Source organism: Salmo salar, chromosome ssa07 (genome assembly GCF_905237065.1).
Source record: "Salmo salar chromosome ssa07, Ssal_v3.1, whole genome shotgun sequence".
NCBI classification, from domain to species: Eukaryota; Metazoa; Chordata; class Actinopteri; order Salmoniformes; family Salmonidae; genus Salmo; species Salmo salar.
In genome coordinates, this window is record NC_059448.1 from 59151520 (window position 1) to 59166081 (window position 14562).

At 41.4% G+C, this 14562-nt stretch overlaps 1 protein-coding gene across 1 annotated transcript in view; it reads left to right on the forward strand.

Annotated features, from left to right (window-relative positions):
- The window catches only part of LOC106592470 (uncharacterized), a 66693-nt gene extending 61600 nt beyond the window's left edge, over positions 1 to 5093 (forward strand). The window contains exons 14-17 of the mRNA XM_045722383.1: positions 454 to 740; positions 872 to 970; positions 4030 to 4108; positions 4828 to 5093. Coding sequence (XP_045578339.1) covers positions 454 to 740; positions 872 to 970; positions 4030 to 4108; positions 4828 to 4839 — 477 coding nt within the window. The 3' untranslated portion in view covers positions 4840 to 5093. The remainder of the gene's footprint in view (positions 1 to 453; positions 741 to 871; positions 971 to 4029; positions 4109 to 4827) is intronic.
- The last annotated feature ends 9469 nt before the right edge of the window (positions 5094 to 14562 follow it).

Genomic DNA, 14562 nt, shown 5'->3' on the forward strand with positions numbered 1-14562 from the left:
ACTGGTACTCCCTGTATATAGCTCCACATTGATCTGGTACTGGTGTTCCCTGTATACAGCTCCACATTGATCTGGTGCTGGTATTCCCTGTATATAGCTCCAAATTGATCTGGTACTTCCTGTATATAGCTCCACATTGATCTGGTACTGGTACTTCCTGTATATAGCTCCACATTTATTTTATTCCTCCTGTTACTTTTATTTGTGTTATTATTTTTTAACTCTGCATCGTTTGGAAGGGCTCGTAAGCATTTCACAGTAAAGTCTACACCAGTTGTATTCAGCGCATGTGACAAATAAATGTAATTCTCTTTTCCTCCTCCTCCGTCTGCCTACAGAACTGGTCCTCCATCCAGCCCTCTGCAGCTGTGTTTCAGTACCTTCACACCTTCCATAACCACATAGTAAACTCCCTGTCTCTCTTCCTCCTCCTCCTCCTCCTCCTGCCTACAGAACCTGTCCTCCATCCAGCCCTCTGCAGCCGTGCGTCAGTACCTCCAGAGCTTCCATGACATTGTGAATGAGGAGCCCATCTACTGGCTGGTGTCTCTGCTGCCCAGAGCCCTGCTAAGACCTTACCTGGCAAAGAACCTGCCCCTGGGAGAGAGGACCAGACCAGGCCCCAGGCCCTGCCTCTACCCCTGGCTAAGCCTCTTCCCCTGCCCCTGCTACCAGTGGGGGGGAGAGGACATGAAGTCAGACCAGAGGAACCAGAAAGACAAGTCAGGGGCATATTACAGGTATCTTGAAGTTTATAGCCTATGGAGGTTTATAGTGTCTCAACTCAACTCACAAAACATTGTTGTGTTTAATCTTGTCAAGTGTGGTGATATTGTGGAGTGACTCTTTTCTAACCTGTTTCTCTCTCCAGGCTTCTACTGGAGAAGTACCAGGATGTGATAGATGTCTTTAAGGCTGTCAACATCTTCAGAGTCCAGATGATCAACGAGAAGGCTCTCTTCACCTCCAGGTGCGGTTAGCCCAACTTAGGTCTACAGTTAGCCCGACTTAGGTCTCCAGTTAGCCCGACTTAGGTCTACAGTTAGCCCGACTTAGGTCTACAATTAGCCCGACTTAGGTCTACAATTAGCATGGTCCTGCTATTTAATTCTACAGTTAGCCTGGTCCTGCTATTTAATTCTACAGTTAGCCTGGTCCTGCTATCTAATTCTACAATTAGCCTGGTCCTGCTATCTAATTCTACAGTTAGCCTGGTCCTGCTATTTAATTCTACAGTTAGCCAGGTCCTGCTTACTAAGTATACAGTTAGCTTGGTCCTGCTAAACAAGTCTTGCCAGGTCTCCCTCGCAAAACAGGCTCTCAACCCTACGGATCTCCATAGCCTGGGTGCCAGTCTAATTTGTGATATCATTCTACTCCTTGTCAACATAATTTGGCATATGACATGGAGTACAGGAAGTGGAATCCCAACCAGGGAATTTGGATGTTGAAGTTGTGGGAACGTACATTTTTGGTTTACCATTGGTTCTGGGGAGGAAGCAATAACTTTACTGAACGGTAAAACGGAATTCTGAAAGCCTGTTCTGGGAACGTTAAGTTTTAGGTTCCAGGGAGGTTTCTGAGAACGTCTTACTATGGTTCTAGGGAGGTTTCTGAGAACGTCTTACTATGGTTCCAGTGACGTTTCTGAGAACGTCTTACTATGGTTCCAGGGAGGTTTCTGAGAACGTCTTACTATGGTTCCAGGGAGGTTTCTGAGAACGTCTTACTATGGTTCCAGGGAGGTTCTGAGAACGTCTTACTATGGTTCCAGGGAGGTTCTGAGAATGTTCTACTATGGTTCCAGGGAGGTTCTGAGAACGTCTTACTATGGTTCCAGGGAGGTTTCTGAGAACGTCTTACTATGGTTCCAGGGAGGTTTCTGAGAACGTCTTACTATGGTTCCAGGGAGGTTTCTGAGAACGTCTTACTATGGTTCCAGGGAGGTTTCTGAGAATGTCTTACTATGGTTCCCCGAACATTTTCCTGTGAGGTTTTATTTTAATGCTCAGAGAAACTGAATTATTGGTTATTTTGATTTTTTTTTTTTGTTCGTTAAAACGTTCACTGAATGTTTCAATAATACTTTTAACAAAAGTTGTAGCTTTTTTTGGCTTAACTTTTTTAAAGTCCAAGCACAAATAGGACAAGGGCCGCAACTTTATGCGCTAGCTGGGATGTTAGCACAAAACAGGTCTGGATTTCAGGCTCTCAGTCAAACACTACAGTAGAACATGTGTATCACATTAACCACGTGATCTCTGTATTAATGTTAAATATCTCTGTGATGTTCATCTCTGTATTACTAGCTGGCAGCGTAATATAACTGAGGTCATATACACTGCTCAAAAAAATAAAGGGAACACTTAAACAACACAATGTAACTCCAAGTCAATCACACTTCTGTGAAATCAAACTGTCCACTTAGGAAGCCACACTGATTGACAATAAATATCACATGCTGTTGTGCAAATGGAATAGACAACATGTGGAAATTATAGGCAATTAGCAAGACACCCCCAATAAAGGAGTGGTTCTGCAGGTGGGGACCACAGACCACTTCTCAGTTCCTATGCTTCCTGGCTGATGTTTTGGTCACTTTTGAATGCTGGCGGTGCTTTCACTCTAGTGGTAGCATGAGACGGAGTCTACAACCCACACAAGTGGCTCAGGTAGTGCAGCTCATCCAGGATGGCACATCAAATGCGGGCTGTGGCAAGAAGGTTTGCTGTGTCTGTCAGCGTAGTGTCCAGAGCATGGAGGCGCTACCAGGAGACAAGCCAGTACATCAGGAGATGTGGAGGAGGCCGTAGGAGGGCAACAACCCAGCAGCAGGACTGCTACCTCCGCCTTTGTGCAAGGAGGAGCAGGAGAAGCACTGCCAGAGCCCTGCAAAATGACCTCCAGCAGGCCACAAATGTGCATGTGTCTGCTCAAACGGTCAGAAACAGACTCCATGAGGGTGGTATGAGGGCCCGACGTCCACAGGTGGGGGTTGTGCTTACAGCCCAACACTGTGCAGGACGTTTGGCATTTGCCAGAGAACACCAAGATTGGCAAATTCGCCACTGGCGCCCTGTGCTCTTCACAGATGAAAGCAGGTTCACACTGAGCACGTGACAGACGTGACAGAGTCTGGAGACACCGTGGAGAACGTTCTGCTGCCTGCAACATCCTCCAGCATGACCGGTTTTGCGGTGGGTCAGTCATGGTGTAGGGTGGCATTTCTTTGGGGGGCCGCACAGCCCTCCATGTGCTCGCCAGAGGTAGCCTGACTGCCATTAGGTACCGAGATGAGATCCTCAGACCCCTTGTGAGACCATATGCTGGAGGGGTTGGCCCTGGGTTCCTCCTAATGCAAGACAATGCTAGACCTCATGTGCCTGGAGTGTGTCAGCAGTTCCTGCAAGAGGAAGGCATTGATGCTATGGACTGGCCCGCTTGTTCCCCAGACCTGAATCCAATTGAGCACATCTGGGACATCATGTCTCGCTCCATCCACCAACGCCACGTTGCACCACAGACTGTCCAGAAGTTGGCGGATGCTTTAGTCCAGGTCTGTGAGGAGATCCCTCAGGAGACCATCCGCCACCTCATCAGGAGCATGCCCAGGCGTTGTAGGGAGGTCATACAGGCACGTGGAGGCCACACACACTACTGAGCCTCATTTTGACTTGTTTTAAGGACATTACATCAAAGTTGGATCAGCCTGTAGTGTGGTTTTCCACTTTAATTTTGAGTGGGACTCCAATTCCAGACCTCCATGGGTTGATAAATTGGATTTCCATTGATTATTTTTGTGTGATTTTGTTGTCAGCACATTCAACTATGTAAAGAAAAAAGTATTTAATAAGATTATTTCTTTCATTCAGATCTAGGATGTGTTGTTTAAGTGTTCCCTTTATTTTTTTGAGCAGTATATAATGTTGTCTCCGGATGGAGCGTCCTAATACTTTTAAATATCAAATCAATTCTATAAATCAATGAATATCTGATGTAATCTAATCCGTCTGTGTAATATTATCCTAGTTGGTTTCCCACTGGTGACGAGGAGGAAGTGGAGGATCAACCCAACCTGTGGTCTGTGGAGTCTGGACCTGACGTTAGTGTGAGTGACGTATTTATCTTGTATTGAAATCAGTCGAGGAATGTGCACATATATTTAAAAAAATTCACCTTTATTTAACCAGGTAGGCTAGTTGAGAACAAGTTCTCATTTACAACTGCGACCTGGCCGAGATAAAGCAAAGCAGTTCGATATATACAACAACACAGAGTTACACATGGAATAAACAAACATACAGTCAATAATACAGTAGAAAAGTCTATATACAGTGTTTGCAAATGAGGTAAGATAAGGGAGGTAAGGCAATAAATAGGCCATAGGGGCGAAATAATTACAAAGTAGCAATTAAACACTGGAGGGATAGATGTGCAAAAGATGAATGTGCAAGTACAGATACTGGGGTGCAAAGGAGCAAGATAAATACAGTATGGGGATGAGGTAGTTGGATGGGCTATTTACAGATGGGCTATGTACAGGTGCAGTGATCTGTGATGATTGATAATGTGACTGGTTTTCTTTTCAACATTTACATGTATTTTCAGTTATTCTTTGCAAAACTCCCAATTTAGACCAGCCACTGTGCTTAAAGATGGACCGGCCCATCTGGCCCCAAACTTTCTTATGGCCAGTTCGTTTCTGGTTTATAGTGACTCTATTGGGACAGCTATGTCAGGAGAGTCTTACAGATAAAATGTGTTATCATTCATTGGTCTTGTTTGTCCTGTCCCTTAAATCTGTTTGTTTCTGTCTCTCTTCTCTAGGTGAAGCTGTAGCAGTGCAGCTGTATAATACAGGGAGCTGTGTGTGTTTGGCTGTGTGTGTTGGTTTTCACACTGGGCAGGACTGTTCCTCTTGTCAGACATATTCCAATATTCCACTTTTATGTTTGAAACTTCTCCCCAACAACTACTGTTTAAACTGTATTAATGCAATAACAGAATGTATGTACACTTTAATAATTGTCAACAAAGGAGCTACAATAAAATAAAAAACTATTTAGGTAATAAATTCATAGAATGAAACAGCGTGAAATGTAAAACTGTATTTTCTTATGGGTATTGCAATATGAATATTACACAGCCAATCACATTGCTGTGCTCTTCCACAATCAGAAGAATTGCTCTGGCTAGCCAATAAACAGATGGTATTGCTTCCAAGAATTGACCAATCAGAAAAAGCTAAGGTTGCCCGACTGGCACTTGGCCAATATTTGAATTCTCCATTGTATAAACTGTTGTATTTTTCCTGTGTTCATGTTTTATATTCATGTTGGATCCACAGATTTTAAACAATTAGAGTATAGTTGTCCTTATCACGTCTTCCTCAAATTCTGTCTTTAATTATTTCCTGGATTTACAATCTAAACAATTTGGCTAACATTATGGTTTCGATGTAAACCTGTTCTTAAATGAATAGATCAGTGAGGATAGTTAGAAACCGGATGTTTTCTCCTGTCAGATTTACATGGTGAGGAGCGAGGATAGTTAGAAACCTCTCTCCCTCTCTCTCTCTCTCTCCAGGACAGGTGATAGTTGGATATAATTATTTGTAAAAACATGTTAATGAGTAAATTCATTTATTTCATTCATTTCAACAGTTCATTACACCTGTTCAGTGTTCATTGCACCTGTTCAGTGTTCATTACACCTGTTCAGTGTTCATTATACCTGTTCAGTGTTCATTGCACCTGTTCAGCGTTCATTACACCTGTTCAGTGTTCATTGCACCTGTTCAGTGTTCATTACACCTGTTCAGTGTTCATTGCACCTGTTCAGTGTTCATTACACCTGTTCAGTGTTCATTACACCTGTTCAGTGTTCATTACACCTGTTCAGTGTTTATTACACCTGTTCAGTGTTCATTGCACCTGTTCAGTGTTCATTACACCTGTTAAGCGTTTATTACACCTGTTCAGTGTTCATTACACCTGTTCAGTGTTCATTACACCTGTTCAGTGTTCATTACACCTGTTAAGCGTTTATTACACCTGTTCAGTGTTCATTACACCTGTTAAGCGTTTATTACACCTGTTCAGTGTTTATTACACCTGTTCAGTGTTCATTACACCTGTTCAGTGTTCATTACACCTGTTCAGTGTTCATTACACCTGTTCAGTGTTCATTACACCTGTTCAGTGTTCATTGCACCTGTTCAGTGTTCATTGCACCTGTTCAGTGTTCATTACACACATTCATTACACCTGTTCACCCCCAGAGAGGGGTACCTACCTCCGCTCACGGCAACCAGGGGGCACCAGTACATCCTGCCAGCTCCCTGCACCAGGGAGATATGGGGAGAGGGCTGAGGTCGAACAAGTGAGGGGGGGCCGTCCCCGAGAGAAGGGGACCAATCCCCGCCCACAGGAACCAGGGGGCGCCAATACAACCACCCTGCTCTCTTCCCCAGGGATATGGGGGGAGAGGGCCAGAGATCTGAGGAAGACCCAGGGAGGGGGGCCGACCCCCGCCCAGGGCCACCAGGGGGACCCACTACATCCACCTAGCTCCCAACAGGGGGCCATAGAGGGATGGGGCCAACCCAGGGAGAGGGGGGCCAACACCCAGAGAGGGGTGACAACCCACCCACGGCCACTACAGCCGGTGCCACTACATCCAGCCAGTTCCCTGCACCAGGCAGATGTGGGAGAGGGCCAGAGAGGGATGGACAAACCCAGGGAGGCGGGCGACCGCTGGAGAGAGGGCCCGGCCCCTGCCCGAGGCCACCAGGGGGTGCTACTAAATTCACCCAGAGAGGGCTGGGGCCAACCCAGGTAGCCGAAGCCATTCCCCGGACAGGGGGTCCGAACCCCGCCCGTAGCCACTTCATTCCGGCCAGCTCCCTGTTCCAGCGATAAAGATAAATATTAATGGCGTATTTTTGTAGGCACTAACTCCACCATGGTTCGTTCGACAGCCTATGGGGTAATACATGCCGTTTTTGTTATTGCCGAAAAATACTTATTTGTTAAATACAGGCTTAGGAAATGTTCTACGTTTTGTTCTATGAGATAATCTTCATCGGCTAACGTTACATTTTGTGATTTTTTTTAAAGCATTTATGCACATTAAGCACAGAAAGGCTTCATAATTGATAAAGGTCATGTTAAATTTATTTGACCTTTAATTTATTATTTATTTAATTATCAATGACTGATATTATCTCAAGCAAAGAAGCAAATGTATAAGATCTCCTAAGCCCATCTTAATCTGATGTTATTTTCGTCATTTTGTCATATTTCTACCATTATTTCATTTACATTTGAGTAATTTAGCAAACGCTGTGGTAATATTATCCTAAATACATATACTGGGACATCTTTTATAATTTTCCTCACAGTAACACACACTTTCAGTCTTTATTAGTCTTATTACACCAATTATTTACAGGATCGGTGGGTCCCCGGCGGGACGGTTGAGCTAACGTAGGCTAATGTGATTAGAAAATATCCCAGGACATAGACATATCTGATATGGGCAGAAATATTACATTATTGTTAATCTAACTGCACTGTCCAATTTACAGTAGCTATTACAGTGAAATAATACCATGCTATTGTTTGAAGAGAGTGCACAGTTATGAACTTGTACATTTATTAATAAACCAACTAGGCACATTTGGGCAGTCTTGATACAACATTTTGAACAGAAATGCAATGGATCATCGAATCAGTCTAAAACTTTGCACATACACTGCTGCCATCTAGTGGCCATAATCTATATTGTGCCTACACTCCTAAGTGATAGAATGGCCTTTCTGTTGCATTTCAAATATGTTTTTTCTTTGTATCATCTTATATTTTACCAGATCTAATGTGTTATATTCTCCTACGTTAATTACACATTTTCACAAACTTCAAAGTGTTTCCTTTCAAACGGTATCAAGAATATGCATATCATTGCTTCAGGTACTGAGCTACAGGCAGTTAGATTTGGGTATTGCATTTTAGGCGAAAATTGGAAAAAAAGGGTTCGATCCAAAAAAGGTTAATCTATGCCCTGAAAAATCTATTCAGTTCCTCCACATTGAAATTAATGGTGGCCAACTTGAAAATAGGCTGTTGTGACTGATTTTTTTATTAAATCTATGATGCCTCTGTGAATCTTTTCCAATGGGTCTCCTTGTTCTGTGGAAAGTTTGTTGTAGTTATCATCTATGGTACGATGTGATAATAAAGCACATCCCAGAGCTGCCCATTTTGTCTCATCAATATACCGCAAAATGCATACAGTTATGACCTTTCACCCCCCCCAAAGTGGATCCATAGAGATGTCGTTAACATTCCAATTATTTTATACATTGTTTCATATCTCAAGTTAATAACGTATCAATTGCCTTATTTTGAAAATATTGTTCCCTGATAATACAAAATTACATTGCATATCCTCATTCCTGTTGGTTCAAATTACCAATGCCAGTGATAACCACATTTAGCTACCTCCTACAAGTGGTTGTCATACCAAAACATAACCCACAGACATGGACCTTAATGAAAATTGTCATTAGACTTTGCCACACCAAAGTTGGAAAATGTGTGAAATTTGTCTCTCTGGGCCATGTACTCATCTGGGATGCATACTGTGTCTTCAATCATTGTGTAATCCATATTTGGCTCTAATTGTGTTTTTTTAATGCTATTTTTATTGTGTTAATTCAGAATGTATATTTTTTTTGTTTTACTGTGACCAATAAAATCTAATTCTGTTGTCATTGATATCAGAAAAGGGTCAAACTGACACTGACTGACGCTCCACAGACTTCCTGTGATGACAAACAAAATCCATTCTAGAGCTCAATGCCACAAATGCAGTTTATCTTTTTCAATTTCTATACATCAACATTCTGTAAAAATTTGATGTATAGAATTTTTTCTATAAGCCCATGTGAAAACAAATCCCTTCCATCGTTTATTCATTATTTTATAGAAACAATATGTTCTTCCAGCATTCGTCTTGAACAGTGATTTCCTACTCATTCTAGAGACACAATACCTCCACTAGATGGGGGTGTTTTGACTAAAATACCTACTTTTCTAAAACCCCATGTGTTTGATCATTAGATTCATGAATTAATAGTCACTTCCCTTTCCAAGACACAAAGCCTGGATGAAAATATTGTTTCTACAAAGGAATTAATAAACTGTTAAGGAATCTGCAGAGGAGGAAGAACCTGGGTCATTCCAAAGGCAATCTATTCTGGAACAGAGTAATACATCAAATCAGGCTTTATTTATATAGCACATTTCAGACATGAATGAAACCCAATGCACTTCATAGGAAAAAACAATGAAAATAAAAACAGAAATACTTACTACACTAGAATCATAAGAGAATAAAAAAACAACAAAAATAACAATTGTATAACTAAAAGAGTAAAAAAGCATCCTAAGGTAAATGCACACCTGTTCAGTGTTCATTACACCTGTTCAGTGTTCATGTACAGGTGACTAGAACGCATGTTATGGGCATTTTTACACGGGTTCATTACACCTGTTCAGTCTGTTGGGTAAGGAATGGCGATTTTGAAGTGGTTTTTGGATAATTGCCGAACACAATTTATTTGGTAGCTAACGTCACATTTTGTGATTTTTTAAAATTATTTATGTATCAGAAAAAAGCACATAAAGGCTTCATAATTCATAAAGATATTTTCTTATTTTAATTAGCTATCCATCATTTTTCCTTGTCTGAAGTATCAAGCACTAAATCCATGAATAAGTATGACACTTCCCATCCACAGATGAGAATAGTACCTACTTTTCCAAAACCCCATTTGTTTGATATATAAATTAAAGCAATCACCATCCTTATACTCTCCAAACCACAAAGGCTGAATTAAAATGTTTTCTAAAAATGAATTTATAAACTGTTAAGGAGGCAGCTTGAGGAGGGACCAGGGTGCAACATTTGAGAGAAATAAGCTTTTTGTGCACATGGAAAATGTCAGCCATCTTTTATTTCAGGTCATAAAACATGAGACCAACACTTTACATGATGCATTTATATTTTTGTTCAGTGTATAACTACGTCCATGTGACAATGTGCTGCAAACTGAGACGTCACCACTCAAGTTGGTAATCCAATGTTTTGAGAATAGCTGGCTAGCCGTCTGTCCAGTACATAACATGCACATATCTAATGTTATCTTAAGGCTACCTATGCACCGTTTCTTTTGATAGGATGTACATTTACCTACTCATTCCTTGACGTTGTCCAAGTTGTGATTTCTCATTAACTCTCCCTTCCTCCTCCAATGTATTCCATATTGCCCACTTCCTCACTAGACAGTAGCAACAAGCTACTATAAAACGCTGCTGATTTCATTCAACATTTTAAAAAGGGTAGTAGACATTTACAGTAGACATTTCCTCGATCAGTCTAGCTCAGAACTAATGAGACTGTTTCAGTATGTAAAAAGTAACAGCACAAAACACACATTATTTTCACAAATATAAAATAAATGATTTGACTGAATAGATATTTAATAAATGTTTCAAAACAATACATTATACTATAGACCTGCTAAATTACTCACATCCAGCATAAAAAACATTAGAAACAGAATAAACTTAAATAATTCTGTATTTATTTCTGATTTAACAATTATTCATGAAGTAAACATTGTATGACTTAGTGTGGTAGAAAGAAGCTGTCCGTTTTCCTCCCCCTCCTTCATCCATGGCCAATATACCACGGCTAAGGGCTGTATCCAGGCACTCCACGTTGTGTCGTGCCTAAGAACAGCCCTTAGCCGTGGTATATTCTTCATACACAACAAACCCCTGAGCTGCCGTATTGCTTAAATATAACACAGATACATATTATGAGCATGTGAGGTTTCAAATAATGTTACTACTACTAGCTTGCCCTCTCCCTGCTTTTCCTGAACATGTTTATCTGATATAGCTAGTTGTTATTGTTCTAGCTTGCTCATTCAAAGCAGGCTTTTGTCCTCCACTTCAGATGCTTGAATACATGATCATCATGTTGTGGCTGTCATATGGACGTTCCATCAGAACAACAACTAGATACACTCTTAGAAAGAAGGGTTCCAAAAGGATTCTTCAGCTGTCCCCATAGTATAACCCTTTTTGGTTCCAGGTAGGACCATTTTAGGTTCCATGTGGAACACTCTGTGGAAAGGGTTCTACATGGAACCCAAAATGTTTCTACTTGGAACCAAAAGGGTTCTTCAGAAAGTTATCCTATGGGGACAGCAAAATAACTTTTTAAGATCTTATTCTCCATTGTCTAGATTCTGCATGGAGCGAGACTGTTCTACTAAAACATTAGCTAATAGCTAAGATAGCTAACTTGAGCAAATACATCTCAGCTTCCTAACTGGAAAAGCCAACCAAATACACAACAAATATACACAAAGTAAACAATGACTTTCTAAACTAATGTTAGTCTCAACCAAATTACAAGTACAAAGAACTATTATGTTCCACAAGGTAACAACCATTAGTTAGAGGCTAGACAGAAGACTATTGCTAGCTAGCTAACCAGCCATGCTATTTCAATGAAAAGAAGCTAGCTAGCCAGCGTCAGCTAGTAGTTCTAATGCTATGTGGAAAAAGTAGTTTATATTATTTCCTCCATTTTTCTCACCAATGATTTGCTGTAGCGTTTACATTCTGTAAATGTGATTGACTAATTTGAACAATTTGATCCATTGTTAGAAACATCTCCTCCCTCCCTGAGGAAGTGATTCTTCGCGACAAGCCGGAAGTCAAACAAAGTCAATTATAATGAGGTGGGAGGGGCTACAACATGGAACGATCAGACTCATGAGATTGTGTCGGTGCACCACACAGGCGTTGAGAGCGGTGGTACAATTACATGCATCTGAAAGTTTAAGGAAGGAACACAACTCCATCCAGGTCACCAGGAGGGATCAGCCAATGAATTATACTGGTGAGGAAACATACCATAACTGCAGGTAGCAGTAAATAACCATCCTTGTCTTTATACCTGGTCAGACAACACCCTCCAGGGGGCAGTAAATCACCATCCTTGTCTTTATACCTGTTCAGACAACACCCTCCAGGGGGCAGTAAATCACAATCCTTGTCTTTATACCTGTTCAGACAACACCCTCCAGGGGGCAGTAAATCACCATCCTTGTCTTTATACCTGTTCAGACAACTCCCTCCAGGGGGCAGTAAATTACCATCCTTGTCTTTATACCTGTTCAGACAACTCCCTCCAGGGGGCAGTAAATCACAATCCTTGTCTTTATACCTGTTCAGACAACTCCCTTCAGGTAGCAGTAAATCACCATCCTTGTCTTTATACCTGTTCAGACAACACCCTCCAGAGGGCAGTAAAATCACCATCCTTGTTTTTATACCTGGTCAGACAACACCCTCCAGGGGGGCAGTAAATCACCATCCTTGTCTTTATACCTGTTCAGACAACTCCCTCCAGGGAGCAGTAAATCACCATCCTTGTCTTTATACCTGTTCAGACAACACCCTCCAGGGGGCAGTAAATCACCATCCTTGTCTTTATACCTGTTCAGACAACTCCCTTCAGGGGGCAGTGTGCACCCTTTCTAGTTTGTTTACCAACTCATAGAAGTAGTAGGAGAACAAAATGTAATACTACAGAATGGAGATGGCCTCAATGGCATTGCCTGTGCTCTCACAGACACCATAATGGGGCCAGTAACATTATACAATGTTAATCTAAGTCTCTGTTTCAAACACATTCAATAGAATACAGCCCTGCAGGAAATGCTGTGGGAATCAGAGAGGAAACCACAGTTGAAGTTGGCAAGCCAACGTGGTTTGTAGAGCTTGTGATAAGGATGTTTATAGCCACACTCATTCCTTGGCAACACCCTCAAAAAATAGGCCACACATTTCAACAATGGAGCAAATGACATCACATCCCATGACATTTAGGGGTGGCAGGTAGCCTAGTGGTTAGAGCGTTGGACCAGTAACTGAAAGGTTGCTAGATTGAATCCCTGAGCTGACAAGGTAAAAGTCTATCATCCTGCCCCTGAACAAGGCAGTTAACCCAATGTTCCTAGGCTGTCATTGTAAATAAGAACTTGTTCTTAACTGACTTGCCTTGTTAAATAAAGGTTAAATAACATGCAAATAGCACTTCATTTACCTGACGCATCTGTAGTATTGAAGTCATGATGACTCAATAGCAAAATGAGAGTTCATCAGTGTAGCCAGCTCGCTCTGTATCACTCTGACTGGTGTGTGCACCATTAAATTATTATTATTATTATTATTATTATTATTGCTGCTGTTGAACAAATGTCCAAATGGTTTTGTCTTTGAGAAGTTAGGAGGGATGTGATGTTCATGTTAAATGGGTGTCTGTCCCTTTAAGAGCCCCTAAGACTGGGTTAAGGGAGACATGACCAGATAGAGAAACAGCATTTGCAAACAAAGGACAGAATGTAAACTTCACATCTGACTTAAAACCAGAAGAATCCGTTTTAACTGACGACAAAAAAACTTTTCCTGGGTCATAAGTTCTCAACATGGATTTACTTACTGTTGAAAGACACTACCATTCAAAAGTTTGGGGTCACTCAGAAATGTCCTTGTTTTTGAAAGAAAAGCAAATTTTTTTGTCCATTAAAAGAACATCAAATTGATCAGAAATGCAGTGTAGACATTGTTATTGATGTAAATGACTATTGTAGCTGGAAATGGCTGATTGTTTATGGAATATCTACATAGGCGTACAGAGGCCCATTATCAGCAACCATCACTCCTGTGTTCCAATGGCATATTGTGTTAGCTAATCCAAGTTTCATTTTAAAAGGCTAATTGATCATTAGAAAACCTTTTTCCAATTATATTAGCACAGCTGAAAACTGTTGTGCTGATTTAAAGAAGCAATACATCTGGCCTTGTTTAGACTAGTTGAGTATCTGGAGCATCAGCATTTGTGGGTTCGATTACAGGCTCAAAATGGCCAGAAACAAATAACTTTCTTCTGAAACTCGTCAGTCTATTCCTGTTCTGAGAAATTAAGGCTATTAAATGTGAGAAATTGCCAAGAAACTGAAGATCTCGTACAATGCTGTGTACTACTCCCTTCACAGAACAGCGCAAACTGGCTCGAACCAGAATAGAAAGAGGAGTGGGAGGCCCCGGTGCACAACTGAGCAAGAGGACAAGTACATTAGTGTCTAGTTTGAGAAACAGACGACTCACAAGTCCTCAACTGGCAGCTTCATTAATTAGTAACCGCAAAACACCAGTCTCAACGTCAACAGTGAAGAGGAGACTCCGGGATGCTGTCCTTCTAGGCAGAGTTGCAAAGAAAAAGCCGTATCTTAGACTGGCCAATAAAAAGAAAAGATGGGCAAAAGAACACAGACACTGGACTGAGGAACTCTGCCTAGAAGGCCAGCATCCCAGTTTTCATCAAAGATCTGTTCTTTGCTCCGTTCATCTTCCTCTCGATGCTGACTAGTATCCCAGTCCTTTCCTCTAAAATATCCCCACAACATGATGCTGCCAC